General features: G+C 39.3%; 1 protein-coding gene across 11 annotated transcripts in view; it reads right to left on the bottom strand.

Annotated features, from left to right (window-relative positions):
* GALNT1 (polypeptide N-acetylgalactosaminyltransferase 1) overlaps positions 1–14,668 on the bottom strand; it is a 193,756-nt gene that overhangs the window by 75,869 nt on the left and 103,219 nt on the right. For all 11 annotated transcript variants that reach the window (XM_073332672.2, XM_073332679.2, XM_073332671.2 and 8 more), the window contains one exon: positions 4,967–5,133. In XM_073332672.2, the coding sequence (XP_073188773.1) occupies positions 4,967–5,133 (167 nt within the window). The remainder of the gene's footprint in view (positions 1–4,966; positions 5,134–14,668) is intronic.

Below are 14,668 nucleotides of genomic sequence, written 5' to 3'. Positions count from 1 at the left end.
TATTCACCATATTCATAAATTATCTGGAAAAAGGAGTAAACAGCGAGGTGGCAAAATTAGCAGATGATACAAGACTACTCAAGATAATTAAGTCCCAGACAGATTGTGACCAGCTACAAAAGAATCTCACAAAACTGGGTGACTAAGCAAAAAAATGGCAGATGAAATTCAATGTTGATAAATGCAAAGTAATGTACATTGGAAAACACAGTCCTAACTATACATATACAATGGGGAGGTCTAAATTAGCTGTTACCACTCAAGAAAGATCTTGGAGTCTTTGTGGATATTTCTCTGAAATAATCCACTCAATGTGCAGCAGCAGTCAAAAATGTTGGGAATCATTAAGAAAGGGACAGACTGCAAGACAGAAAATATCATATTGCCTCTATATAAATCCACAATACACCCACATCTTGAATACTGCGTGCAGATGTGGTCACCATCTCAAAAAAAGATATACTGGAATTCACAAAAGGGCAACAAAAATGATTAGGGGCATAGAATAGCTTCCATATGAGGAGAGATTAATAAGACTGGGACTTTTCAGCCTGGAAAAGAGATGGCGGGGGTGAGGGGGGAGAGACGGGACATGATAGAGGTCTAGAAAATCATTACTGGTGTGGAGAAAGTAAATAAGGAAGTGTTATTACTCCTTCTCATAAACACAAGAACTAGGGGTCACCAAATGAAATTAATAGGCAGCAGGTTTAAAACAAACAAAAGGAAGTATTTTTTCCACACAACTCAGTCAACCCATGGAACTCCTTGCCAGAGCATGTTGAGAAGACCACGACTATAAAAGGGTTCATAAAAGAACTAGGTAAGTTCATAGAGGATAGGCCTATTAATGGCTATTAGCCAGAATGGGCATGGATGGTGTCCTTAGCCTGTTTGCCAGAAGCTGGGAATGGGCATCAGGGGATGGATAACTTGATGATTACCTGTTCTGTTCATTCCCTCTGGGGCATCTGGCACTCGCCACTGTCAGAAGACAGGATACTGGACTAGATGGACATTTGGTCTGACCCAATATGGCCATTCTTATGTAGTCATTTAAAAGTTTCAATAAATAGTTCAATAGTTCTATGCAATGGCCTTGCCACAGTCGTTCATAATAAATGGAAGAAAGACTGATATTTCTTTTAAAAGGTCTGAATCATTTTTCTCTGTATGTTTGGCTAGCTAGCATGGCTTCACCTGGTTTCTTCTCTGATCCTTGCTAGTGCATTCGCTCTTGATGTGACCTACAGTCATCCAGTGCTGACCTAGTTCTTAGTACAGAGGGACTAATTAACTCAGGTGTGATGCTGACAAACCAGGTGCCAGCTCACGCAAAGGTTCCCATGTCTCCACTCCAAATACATAGCTGGAACCACTCTGGCTCACCTGTGTTAGTATTGTTAAAATAGATATTAGAATTATAAAAATGTGTTTAGACTTTACGGAATGTTTGTAAACTGCTGCATGCATTAATCTCATTTATAACATCTGTATCTCAAATTGTAAGGTAACATTTGAGCATTTGCATTGTAGTTCTCTGCAACTGTATAAATCACCAGACAGCTGAGAGGCATTAATTAGCGTGAAATGCTGGTTAACAGCAGAAGGTTTTATGTCCCTTCCCATCAAAGAAAGACAATCAACACCAGACGGACTAGTGTGGAACATAAAAAAAGGATAAAAGACTGTTTACTCTCCCCTGCCCATGAAGATGAGTCATGCAAGTCAATTCCTTGGATCAGCTGAGCCTGCAGCTCAGATCGGAAGGGGAGGGAAGGGAATAAAATCCCCCAACAAGAAGGACCTGTATCTTTATGCTGCTTGGACTCTGGGGGCAAGAATTAGTAGCCATAAGTACTAGACCCCAGTGCCTAGTCTGGGTTAGCCATAAAGAACATACAGAGCTTTCTTATTATAGAAGCTTCTATTACTTTTTGAAACTGAGGTTTGGAACTCATGTGTGTGTATATATATGCTTACCTGCTTTAACCTTGTAAACACTTGTTTCCTTTCCCTATATAATAAATCTTTAGACAGTTACATGGAATTGTCTACAATCCTGGTCACTGATGTGAGAGCTAAAGCGCAGTTGACCTGGGGTAAGTGATCAGTCCTTTGGGACTGAGAGTAACCTGAATATTGCTATGATCCTTGGTGTAAGAAACCATCTATCACAAAGTCAGGCTTACCTGGGTGGTAAGACAGATCGGAGTACCCAAGGGGATTGTCTGACTCCATGTTAAAGCTGTTATAGTGCTTGAGGAGTGAACATTTGACAACTGGTTAGTGGAATCAAGGTAGTTAAATATAAAGTTAGTTTACCTGTGCCACAACTAGTCAAAACGTTTGACAGAACGTTTTTATCAGAGGAAGTTACTTAGTCAAAACTGAGATGTCCCATGGGAACATGGTAATTTCAATTAAATAGTTTTTAAAAACCTTGTAAGAACAGAATGCTCTGATTTTTAAGGACTTTTCATTTTGAAATTATACATATTTTAATGTAATTTTTTTACTTTTTCATTTTAGCTTTATATTTAAATGTGCGCTTACATGTTACAAAACTAAGAATTACAAAATAACATGACAAATGAAGATGGAAAGTGTATGTGAAGGACATGGAATTACTATGTAATCTAAGAATAGAGTAATGTAATGATTTTATGAATACTGTATTGTGACTTGGTCAGTGACGGCAACGTCCACAAAATGTCTCGCAGCCCGCAATCAGCTTACCCTCATGGGCCGCAGGTTGCCAACCACTGATCTAAAGGAATCCCATTGTGTGTTTCTTGGAAAGTTTGAGGTTCCAATTACCTTGTAACTTCTTGTACTAGTACACTCTATTATAAGACTGGGTTTCAATCTGAAATAGGCTTGCCTGCACATTTAGTACAGAGAAAGCTTCATCAGTAAACAAGAAAGCTAATATTTAAGTATGCCACCAACTGAAATTTGGGGACTACATTTGCATCCTACCTAGACTCCAACAGTAAGAGACATACAAATTCATTGACTAGAAAACATTTTGAAAAGTAGTTCTGATCAAGCAAGTTTTTCTGCAGGAATGTAGTGGAATTTGCTTTTGTGCATGATTGTTCTCTCTTCTTTTGTCCTATGTTATTTCTCAGTTTAATACTTTAATTCCCAGATGTCCATATTGTTCCATGCAATGGCAGAGTCATATTGAATCTCTGGACCATAATCACTACTCAGACTTTAGCCCTACTACTTCATTGCCTTTTTGTTTCATTTTCATACTTTCCTTCAATTCAGCTAATATTCTCACTCTGAGATTAGATTCAGTTGCTCTAGTGATGGTCTTCAAAGCTCACGTTGATTTCCTCTGTAGCTATTCACCTGCTTAATGTGTCATCCTTTGCATTCACTATCCTCTACCTAATGAGCAATCTCTGGCACTGCTGCAACGTTCCCAAGTTATGGAAATAATCTTCACTGGTTATATAAATGAAGGTAACAGATGACAGGACAGTCAAACAATCGGTTAATGAATATTACTTACACACACACACACAGAGGTCTTCTCGAACACTTTCATATGCATATGGACACACTTAATATTGGAGAAAATCCTTCACCAGATGGCAGGTTTTTTATTTTAGGTTTATATTTAGCATTTTATTTTATATTCATCAATTACAATACTAATCACCAATTCTTAAGGATACAATTATGTCATCATGGTCACCACTGTCACATAACTGTGAATTTTGCCATTTATATGGACCCTGCTGCCACACATTATCAGTGTGTTAGTTAGCTTTGATCTAGTCCTGTTTCAAACAGAACTATATCAAAGCTAACTAACTGTTAATGAATGGCAGCAAGGTCCTCAAGGTCACTGTGACCACAGCATGAAACCTTTTTTTTTTTTTAAAACTGTGATTGATATAAATTATGCATAACTTTATCCTGACAATACTATATCATATCAAACATTTTAATTAAATGTTAGTATTTAATATTAATATTTAAAAATTAAATCAGAATTTTAAAGAAACAAACTAAATAAAAATATTAAAGTCAAAATCTAAATGAAACTTTTCAATTTTTCTGTAAGGTTTTGGCTGAGCCAAAACTGAATTTTCGAAATCGAAATATTTTTCTGATTTGGAATGTCATTTTTTTGGGGGGCGGTGGAGGCAAGAAGAGGAATCACATTTGTCTGTGGAATGAAAATGTCAAGTTTCAACCAGTTCAAACCTATGCACACGGGTGTTTATATCTGAGTTATTTAGGTTTTTAGGGCAGAAAGCTGTCTGTGTTCATTTGATCAGGTGATGCATATAAAAAAATCTTACATGCTCCAAAACAGTGGTTCCCAAACTTTTTTCCACCAAGGACCCCGTTAGCATCTGATTAAATGACCCAGACTTCCTTCATTTCTGGTTCTACTAGAATCCTAGCAGCATGACCTCATGAATGGTGCATCATGCTGTATGGAACAAAATGGCAACCTTCATGTGGCAAAGTGCCAGAACGCCATTCCAATGTGTCCTGGACCCGCTTCCAGGGTCAGACCCCGGCATAACCCACGGTGCACTCCCATGATCCAGGACCTCACTACGGGGACCACTACTGCAGGGGTTTGTGAATGCCCTAGAAAGCAAAGTGTACTACAGATTGCACAGAATTTGAAATTAACAGGTTGGTGCCCCCCCCCCTTTTTTTTTTTTAAAGATAGCCAGAACTGTTGTGTCCTTTATAATGTTAATAGTAGAGTACAATGAGTGGGTAGGTGGGCTTTTACCATATATTCAGTGTGGAATGTTCCAGATAAAAACCAATGTGGGCATCGTTTCATTACTACGATTTTTCAAATATTACTTGTCCTTGCTATTTTTCCTTGCTAAACCTATGTCAAGTCTGAATTTCTTAAAGCAGTAAGTCATGAAGCCATGTAGACAGCATCTGAAAACCAGCAACACCACCACTGTATTACCTCTTTCACTGGCATCATCTACAAGTACAATTTCTTCCAGCAAGTGTCGGGGCGACCGATTTATCACACTATGGACAGTTCGTAAAAGTGTACTCCAAGCCTCATTGTGAAACACAATGACAACACTTGTTGTAGGAAGGTTGTCTGGATACACCTTTGTTTTACACCTATGGACAGAAAGGTAAAACGAACAGGTTCATTTATAAGTCAACAGTTTTTATAACAATTTTAAAATATAATTTCTGGGTTATAACATTAAGAATACTCCTATAGTAGGATTTAAAACGTGAAAAAGACCAAGAGTTTGCCGATTTAAAATATCAAATATATATATCTGCACCATAACATGTCTCTTTGTGTGTTCCAGTTTCTGGCTCTTTTTAACATACACTGGTGTAAAGGGTTAAGAAAAGCGTTTGTCACTATATTATGCTGAATTGTTCAAACCCATAGTAGAGAGGCAGGGAAAGGATGGAGGGCTGAATGGCTCAGTGGATTAAGTAATGGAACAGCAAGCTTTTCATTTTCAGTGCATGTCTTGCTCCCTGCTCTGGTCAGCAGTGACCAGATGTTACCATTTGATGGCTGTTCAGTCACGTGCAGTACATAAATTCAGTTGGTGAGAACAGGATAAAGAAGTGGCATCCTTGTTAACACCATAGGCAAACACACAAGATATGCATTGAAACTACTGTCTCATTTCTTGTACTTCCTTGTATACCTGTTTTGTGAATAAGGAGGCTCAATCTTCCAAGGGTGCCACCTCTGATAACATTAAATTCGACTCGCTTTAAGAAAAAAACTTAGTTAAGCAAAAGCTATACAGGCTAGGAAGTGAACAGTTTTACAACAGAAAAAAAATCAGAAAAATTAAAAGTATATTTGCAAAAAAGTAATTCGTTTGGAATACTGTATGGCTGGAAGAAAAAATAATTTATTATAACTAGCATTATATATTTAGCATTATACTACTTTAGTAGTTCTTGACATGAAAAATGTAAGATTTTAAAATAACTTACATTAATTTTATAGGGTAATCATGTATTGAACTTTATTGTCGCTTTTCTAAATAAAGCAAGATTATGGTCATACAACCTTTTATTATGAAAATTTTAAGTATTTTCAGACTCATATGCGAACTACTGTACTATAAGATTTTAGTTCTGTCAGCTTTGGAGAATCAACAAAGCAATGTAGAAACATGAAATCAAAATCAGAAAAGGACAAGGAATGGAGCTTCATTTTTAACAGTAGAGCTGTTTTCTTGAATTCCAAATTGAGTGATCAAATGAACTGCAACAGAATTCATGATAGGCAGTACTGAGGCATACCACTCCAGAAGGAATGCCAAGAAGGATGCTGCCTTAGGAAGCTTTATGCCTTGCAACAGCCTTCAGGGAACTGTGAGGAGCATGCAGTATGTCTCCTCCAACCTTAGGGGGAGGGGGCTAGCTTTACTGGCCAGTGTAAAGGGATAGGGCATTGGTCTGCATCCTCCTCCCACCCCTGCCCTTCAATTTGCAGATGGGTCACTAAAGGCACTAGTCAAAACTAGTTCTCATACTCTGAACATAAGTACAACATTTGTGCCTGAACTTTCTGAGTGGGAGTGGGGTGGTTCCTCCAACTGAAAGGAGAACCCAAAGTCTGGAGGCATACAAGCTCCAACATACCTTACTGAGGGTGAGCTGAGCCTAAAGAGCAACCTTGTCTGACTCCCCGCCCCACTCCCCAAAACAATGAATGGAGCCCAAGGGAATCCAAGCCATACCACTAAATAGCTTCTGTGGAAGGATGTCTTATTTTGGCATTTCAAACAGGTGGTTCTTAGAAGAATAGCCATTTGTTTTCCAATTCAAGCCCTGCACACCCCATCTTGCATATGGGCCAGGCACAATCTGGCTTTATCATACATTTCTCTGTAAGATTAAGTCTGAACAAAGTTACCCGCCATGTAGGAATGAATGTTACAAAATCTCTGGAAGAAAACATTATAGCCATATGATGAAACAGTTATTTACCTTATTGAGTTTCTTTGAGATATGCTGTCTATATATATATTTTCCATGGATGGTACACATGAACCAGTGCACTCAATTTTGGATTTTTTTTGGACCAGGAGTGCCCGTGCACCCTGAATGTCCCTGTGCTCCCAACAAAGGCAAAGGCAACCCCAACCAGCCTTTAATTCCTTCACCAATACTGAATCCAGCTATTATAAGACACTATTAGTGGGAAAGGACAACAGCTTGTGGACAGCACATCTCAAAGAACCAAAATTAGTGTTCTTCTTTGAGTGCTTGTTCACATATATTCCACTGATGGGGACTCTCAGTGATCAAACTTTATGGAGGTGGGTGCTGGGAGTCTAAATGACTATAAAATGGCCCTCCTAAAATGAGCATCATGCTGTGATGTTCAATGGAATGAAGTGTGTAAAACCCATGTTCTGAACTCTAAATGGCTACCCTATATATGTCTGCTACAAACACATTCCTCAAAGACACAACAGAGGCTTTTGGGCCTTGGAGTGAGATGAGTGTCTTTCTGGAAGGGCTACTTAAGCTAAATATTAGCAAAGTTTACTACAACTAATAACCCAATTAGACAGTCCTTGAGTGGAAATATGTTGACCTTTCCCTCTTTCTTCAGAAAATACAAATAATCTAGGAAATACCCTAACAGCCTAATCCTATCATGAATGACAGGGCCCTATGCACATCTAAGTATTTTCCATTATGAGCATATAGTGCTGGTTAAGTTCTACTTTTAATAAGGGTATTTTGACTTCCGATGAGCAACTTCCCTCTAACACGGACAATCATCCAATATCCATACTATAAAGTGAATCTGGATCTTATAAATATTAGAACCAGAGGCAGAATTTGGCCTTCCTTCTGGGATAGCAAAGACAGCCAAATAGGCAGTTGGATCGGGTCTGAAATGAGAGGTTCATCGGGTATGAAAACCAAGACTGCCTTTACCTAGGCTGGAGCCAGCATTATCTTTGCTGAGTTTTGTTTGATCATGCTGATTACCCTTGGGATTAGGAGAACTGGATGATAAATGCATGTGTAAGGCTGTAAGAAAATCACGGGCTGTGATTTTGTTGAGGAAACTACAAATCGTTGCAACTTTAAGTGGCATTGTGACTTGGCACATGGTGTCACAATACCACTCAAATTTGGCAGAGCCACCTCTTTGTCATGACTTGGTGGGGGCTGTGGCAAATGCAGAGGATGGGACTAGTTTCCCCATAGCATTCACCCCTTCACTGCCCCAGCTACATATTGAGCGCCACTGTCTGCACTCAAGCCCTTCTGGTGCTTGCCTTGAACTTTGCGCAGGTGAAGGTCTACCTGCACCTGGTGGTGTGGGTCAGGCCTGCCAAGCAGCAGTGTCTCTTACACAATTTCAAAGGACTTTGCTTTTCACAGCCATTCGTCTGCACTGAAGGACAGGCTTGGGGAGGCCCCGGTGAACAGGGCTTGGTGGGCACTAGGGTTTGTCTCCCCTGCAGGATACAGGGCTGGGAAGGCTTCTAGAGGTCTCTGATCTGGGGCTCGCTCTGGGGTGCACGAGTTTGGGCTCCCACACCACACACTGCGCATGGAGGAACAGGGGGAGATACTAGTCATCTAGTCAGTAATGAAACAAATGTTTAGGTCCTGGGGCTTTGACTTCAGCTTCTGAACAACAAAATCAACTTTCTTACAGCCTTATACATGAGAGCTGATGACCAGGGATCAAGAACAACCCTAATACGGACCTGTGATCTTGATCCCCTGCTGAAGAAGTCTTGAAACTTTCTGTTGTTCAATATTGCTAATATCTATGGAGCACTGACCCCAATAAGTATTTCTTGAATGACAATGTCCATTACCGACAAATCATGATTGCTTGTAAATTGTCTGCTGAGGCAAGCAAGCAGAACATTCTGAAGACCTGTAAGCAGAGAGCCACTAGATTTAAGTTGTGACCAATACACTTGTTCCACAGCCCTACTGCTTCCTGACAGAGGAGTGGATCTTGCTCCTCTGTGTCTGTTAGTAAAACATTGTTGCTTGTTAATATATGGACAGATGACCCTTTAAGAACTGGAAAAAATGGAGCACAAGCACAGTGAGTTGCACTCTGCTCCAGAATGTGTGTGTGTGTAATTGGGCCCCTTGGAAAGATCAGAGACCTTGAACCTAAGCGGCCCAGGTGAACCCCCACCCCATGTTGGAGGCATCTGTTTTAAGAGTTTTGAATGGTAGGCATGGAGAAAAGGAAACTCCTCTGGAAGATTTATTGAGATACTTCCACCAATTTACATGACTACTTCCAGGGGGACCTGCACTCTCTTGTCTAGGTGATGTCTGATGGGCTGATACTTACTTCAACCATCCTTGTATGCAGCAAAGGTGAAGGCTAGCATGCTGACTTATGTAGGTGCAGGACACTATGTGACCTGCCTGTGACTTTTAGGGTTAGGGTAATGGCAGTTGACCCCAAATTATCTTTTAGAGGTTTAAATTATAGCTCTTGATTCCAGAAAATGTGAGGAAGTGGTCTTTACTATTGTTAAAGGCTGAGAAGGAATACTCCAACTGTTGGAGCTGACTGGCAGGATTGGTAGACATACCCGCAATGCGACTTCTCACCAGTACTTAAATTACTTTTGAAAATGGAGACTTATGCGTTGCAATGCTGAGATCAGTAATTCCCTTAAAAATCTAGGCTTTATAGCACTTAAATGAAACATTTCAAGATTTTCTAGACATCTGAGGAGCTAAAAGCAATGAAAATGTCTAAACTTAACTTTCATCATAATTACAAAGATTAATTACACAAGATCTCCATATATCATAATACTCTATCAGCAACATTTACACCAATCATTATAGTGCAGTAAATATTAAATAAACCAACCAGTCTAAACCTGCTGACATTTCAAAGTTTCCCTTCAGGCTACAGGTTTTCAGGCCCTCTTATTTGTGAAGAAAGTCCTTAGTATATGGGGCTTTCCTGTTTTACTGGCTGCCCTTCACCATTCTCCCGAGAAGGGCAGCCAATCAAAGCTGCTGCACATGCTAAATTAGACTTTTTGGATGAAACTAAGGTTATAGCACTCCTGTATCTGCAGCTAGCAGGGGAGAAGCTGTTCCTGATGACTCTACAGTTCCTATTGTGGTTCCCAGCACTGCCCTCACCTGAGGTCTACGAGCAAATGAAGATCCTCCCCTATTTGGTTCTACCCCACAGGCTTGGGTGATGAATGTTGAGCATCCTCCTCCCTGACCTGTTTTGCTCTCTCAGGGCTGGAAGGCATTTGAAAAGCTCCTTGGCACTACTTTCCCCCAAAACTTGCGAAAGGTGGAGGTGGTATGAGGAACTGTTTTACAGTGAAACCGGGCTAGAATTTTTGTTTTTTTAACAATAAAATTAGTGGTTTTTGGTGTGAAATTCTTTTGGAATGAAATGTTAACACTCACAGGGAGGAGAGAGAATGAAATACGAAGATCTCTACTTTCCTTTTTGCCCCTCTCTGTAACTTTAGGTATATTTATGCAAACTTATGTAAATGTTTGCAAACCAGTATCTACTGTTTTAAGACTATTAGAAGATATGCACTTCTCACACACAAACAGAAGGGGGGTGAAGGGGGATGATAGAGGACTTTATGCCATTAAAAATCTAATAACCATGACCAGACCATTAACCCCCTCAAACTATAACATGACTGTCATTATACAAGGATGAAATTACAAGTTGTGTCTATAGTTTGTTACACCATTACTTCAGAGCATCATTACTTTCTGTGTATGTACATCACCCAGCACAATGGGAATTTTATTAATATAAATATTTATTACTAATAAAATAGCTATAGATGTTAGTAGAAATGTTCAGATGAACGTTTATAACTTTAACCACAGCTCTTAAAACACAAAGGTACTTGCCATCATTACGAATTAAGTCTATAGAAGGTATTTTAAAAATATAATTATATTGTTCTTTTATTTAGATCGTGTCTGTTCTCTGATTTTAATATCAGAATGGCACATCTGTAGGGTTGGACATTTGGCCAGTCCAAATATAACTGGCCAAGTGACTGGACAAATATAGTCCAACAAGGTCAAAAATGGTCACATACTTTAAAGTACTACTTAATCAGAACAAGAATGAAAGAGTAAGACTTTATGGTCTTCAAAAAGATTAGCCTTAAAGATAGAAATTTATGTCTAATTACAAGAAGTTATCTAGCTGACTGACTAACTCAGAAAAAAGTGAAACAATGACATTTCGTAGCAATATTAGGTTAGCATTTAAATGTGAATGTTATTCAAGACTGAGTAGTTACAAAAGAATTAACAGAAATAAAACACATGGCATTTAAAGGACTTTCTTTATAGTTGCTCTTATGCTAGATAGACAGCAGGCCAAGTCTTCGAGCATCTTGCTTTTAGTTTGTTTTTCTTTAAATCAGCTTTAACTGCTTTATCTATATCGCTTATCAAATTCATCATCATCTTCCTCTTCATCTGATGAACCCTGAGTCAACTCTTATCTGCCCTTTTCTTCTGTAACCTTAAATTGTAACAGTCACCAGCTTTCCAGCAGTGGAGCTCTTCAATCTATTTCTGGTGTTTGGATAGATGATTCCCCAAACCAGCCAGTTTCATTCCACAAATGCAGAAGTACGCAGAAGTATTAAAATAATTTCTGCCATTGTTGCTAGAGTGCAAGGATGACAAGTTTTTCCACCCTGACGAAGGAGCAAGCTATTTTCAGTCAACTGCTGGGATTGCACTTGATTTTTTTTTAAACCATTGCACAGGCTACGTCTTGCTTTATAATTTGATACCTCTGTCAGAATTGTTTGTTTGTATATCCTCTAAAATTTGCAATAGCCACTATGAGATCACAAGCTGAATCAAAGTCATCATAAGAAAATTCTTGCCCCTAGAAGAGTGGATCAGGAAGGTAGGCAGCATTTGTGCACAAGTGATCACTTGATTATTTTGTCTATTATCTTTTTCTCTTCAGCTTTTTTAAATGGACTGCATTCAGTATACTCACAAATATATTTCTTAACATTCTGGAACTAGTTCTTGACATTAGACAGTGTAGAACTATCACTTTCCATATTCTGAATGGACTGAGCTACGGCTTCAAACAGTGAAATGAATTTTTAGTTTCATACCCAAAAGATATCAAGAATGTCAGTGTGGGTTACTTGGGGGCCACCCTTTCTTCAGCAGCAGCTGATTAAAGAGGCTTCTTGCATATCCAAAAATCTTTGAGACATTTAATAGACGCCCATTGCGTACAGTAAGTTTTACTCAGTAAGATGAAACTAAGTGCTCTACTAAACTTAGCTGAAAAATGGCTGTTGCTACTTGTTTTCTTTTGAAAATGCTTTTCACTTTTGACACTTGATGAGAAAGCTGTCAGATCTTCAAAATCACCAATGTAAAGCTGATTGTATGGGCAGCACATCCATAACAGTGTGGATATGGATACTTGTTTATCAACACCCAAGCAGCTTTCATATTATGATGGTCACAACCAAAATAGCCTTCCATGGACCCAATTCACTGATTATATTTGTAAACTGGTTAGCAATATACCGGGCTGTGTGGTGATGTTCAGTTGTGCACTGGAATGAATACTAGACTGGCTGTGAAGCTGTACCCTGAAGTTAACACCACCCTGATTGTGCTCCATCCAACACTAAATACACGCGAGGAGCCTGCACAGTAATACCACCAACTCTACTGCTAAGTCGAATCTGGATAAGGCCTTATCCCAGCTGGCTGCTGCACCTGACAAAATGGCTAAAGTAGAAGCCCAGATTAACGTACAAGCCAGTGAGGCCCTTGTAAAAGACCTGGAGTAATTAGTGGATTCTGTTGTCGATGTGCAGAAGCTATGGACTGAGACTGGACCCGGCTTCCCCTCCCCCACCCATTTGTACAGATGGCGTGAGACAGATTGATGCTGATATATCGCTTTGATCAATTAAAGAAAACAAAAGCCCCCGCCTCCCAACCAAAAAACCAACTTTTTACATCAGCCATTTCACATTCAGATTTCCCACAAGTAGTTTCCTATTTGGTACTTAATAAACAATGCAATTTATGAAAAATTTCCAGCATATAAGGATTTTTGACAATATGAAATGGTGTACTGATGCCATAAATATATCTAGCAAATGTCTGGTCAATTTTGTTTTCCTGGTCATGGGATATTCTATCCAAAAACTTCTTAATGCCACTTTGATGAACATCTGAAGACTTTCCAGAAGTAGAAGTTTTTGTTGCTAAATCAGATGGAGTAGCAAAATTCTTAAATGAAGTAATGGGATTAGCTTCACTTTCACTGTCACTCATATCACTGTCTTCATCAAAAACTCCATGCTTTGTGGTGATGCTGCCGCCGAAGATTAAGTGGAAAAAACGCACAGAAGAAAAATTTTGATGCTTACCAACTTTCCTTTTTAGCTTTTTGACTGAAATAATCTCTCTTTGCCAATAGCTGGACACCAAAAAAATTCAACAAATATTTCTCCATTCTATCTACATGAATCACCTACTCACAAGAACAGGTGGACATACTCAAAGAACTTGCACTTAGTGTTAAAAGTTAGCCATGTTCATGTCTAATAAAAAAAAGTTTCCACACATGATTGTCTTTTCTCAAATCAGCATAATTTATTATGTCTGGTTATGTCTCACTACTTCTAGAATGCTCTCTAGATTATGAAAAAAGAAAAGGAGTACTTATGAAGTATCTCTTATATTTCAATAAGTCAACCAACCAGTAGCCATTCAGTTCTATTTTTAACTCCTGATCCTCCAGAATATTCCAGCCTTGTATTTGGGCATACTGCACCCTTCCTCCCAGAACCTTTACAGAATCACAAATCACACAAGCGTGGGGGTGAGGGGGCACAGGCACAGCCCTCCTCCCTGCAGCAAAACATAACGGACTCATAAGCCATAGCAGGAGGGAAGAAAGGGACAGCAAGGGAAAAGGGAAGGGCCTCTGAAGAGATATGATGTCAACCCCTCTCATTAGCAAAGAACGTTTTATATTATCTGGAAGCTTTGGCTAAGGATGTGTGTGTGTAATGTTTGGGGGGTGAGGGACTATGAAGGGGATTTTTATTGAGGGCAGTTTATTTACATGCGGGGGGGGGGAGTTATTTACATAGGCATTTAAGATGGGTTGTTTACTTTGTTGAAGGTTGAGGGAGAAGTTAGGGGGTTAATAGCCTTGATAGTTTTGTTTGTTAAGGGAGAGGCTTAATAGCTGCACACCTTTTTCTCTGTGTTGGGGGGAAAGATGTAATGACTGAACCCTCTTTTCCCTCCCTACGGAGTTAATGTATGTTGATGTCTGGTCAGTTTAGATTGTCGGCTCTGAGGAAGGGACCGCAGTCTTAATTTTTATGTCCTTTGTAAGCCATCATGTACATCTTTGGCCTAGTATACAAATAAAGAGACAACACTTCACCCTAGAAAATTCCAGCTAATCAAGATGCTCAGTTTTCAAATAGTTTAACCTTTTCCCTAATAGGTTAGCTTGTAGTAAAATGAGTGATCAACACTTATGTAGACTTGTGAACACATGGCATCACGAGGCTATCAAAAAGTTAGGCCGCCTCCCACATCAGCACATTCTTACTGGAATATCTGATTGTGGTCAAACAGG

The sequence above is a fragment of the Lepidochelys kempii genome, chromosome 2 (assembly GCF_965140285.1).
Source record: "Lepidochelys kempii isolate rLepKem1 chromosome 2, rLepKem1.hap1, whole genome shotgun sequence".
Classification (NCBI taxonomy): Eukaryota; Metazoa; Chordata; order Testudines; family Cheloniidae; genus Lepidochelys; species Lepidochelys kempii.
Note: the sequence above shows the minus strand (reverse complement) of the source record. Positions and strands in the feature narration are given on the sequence as shown.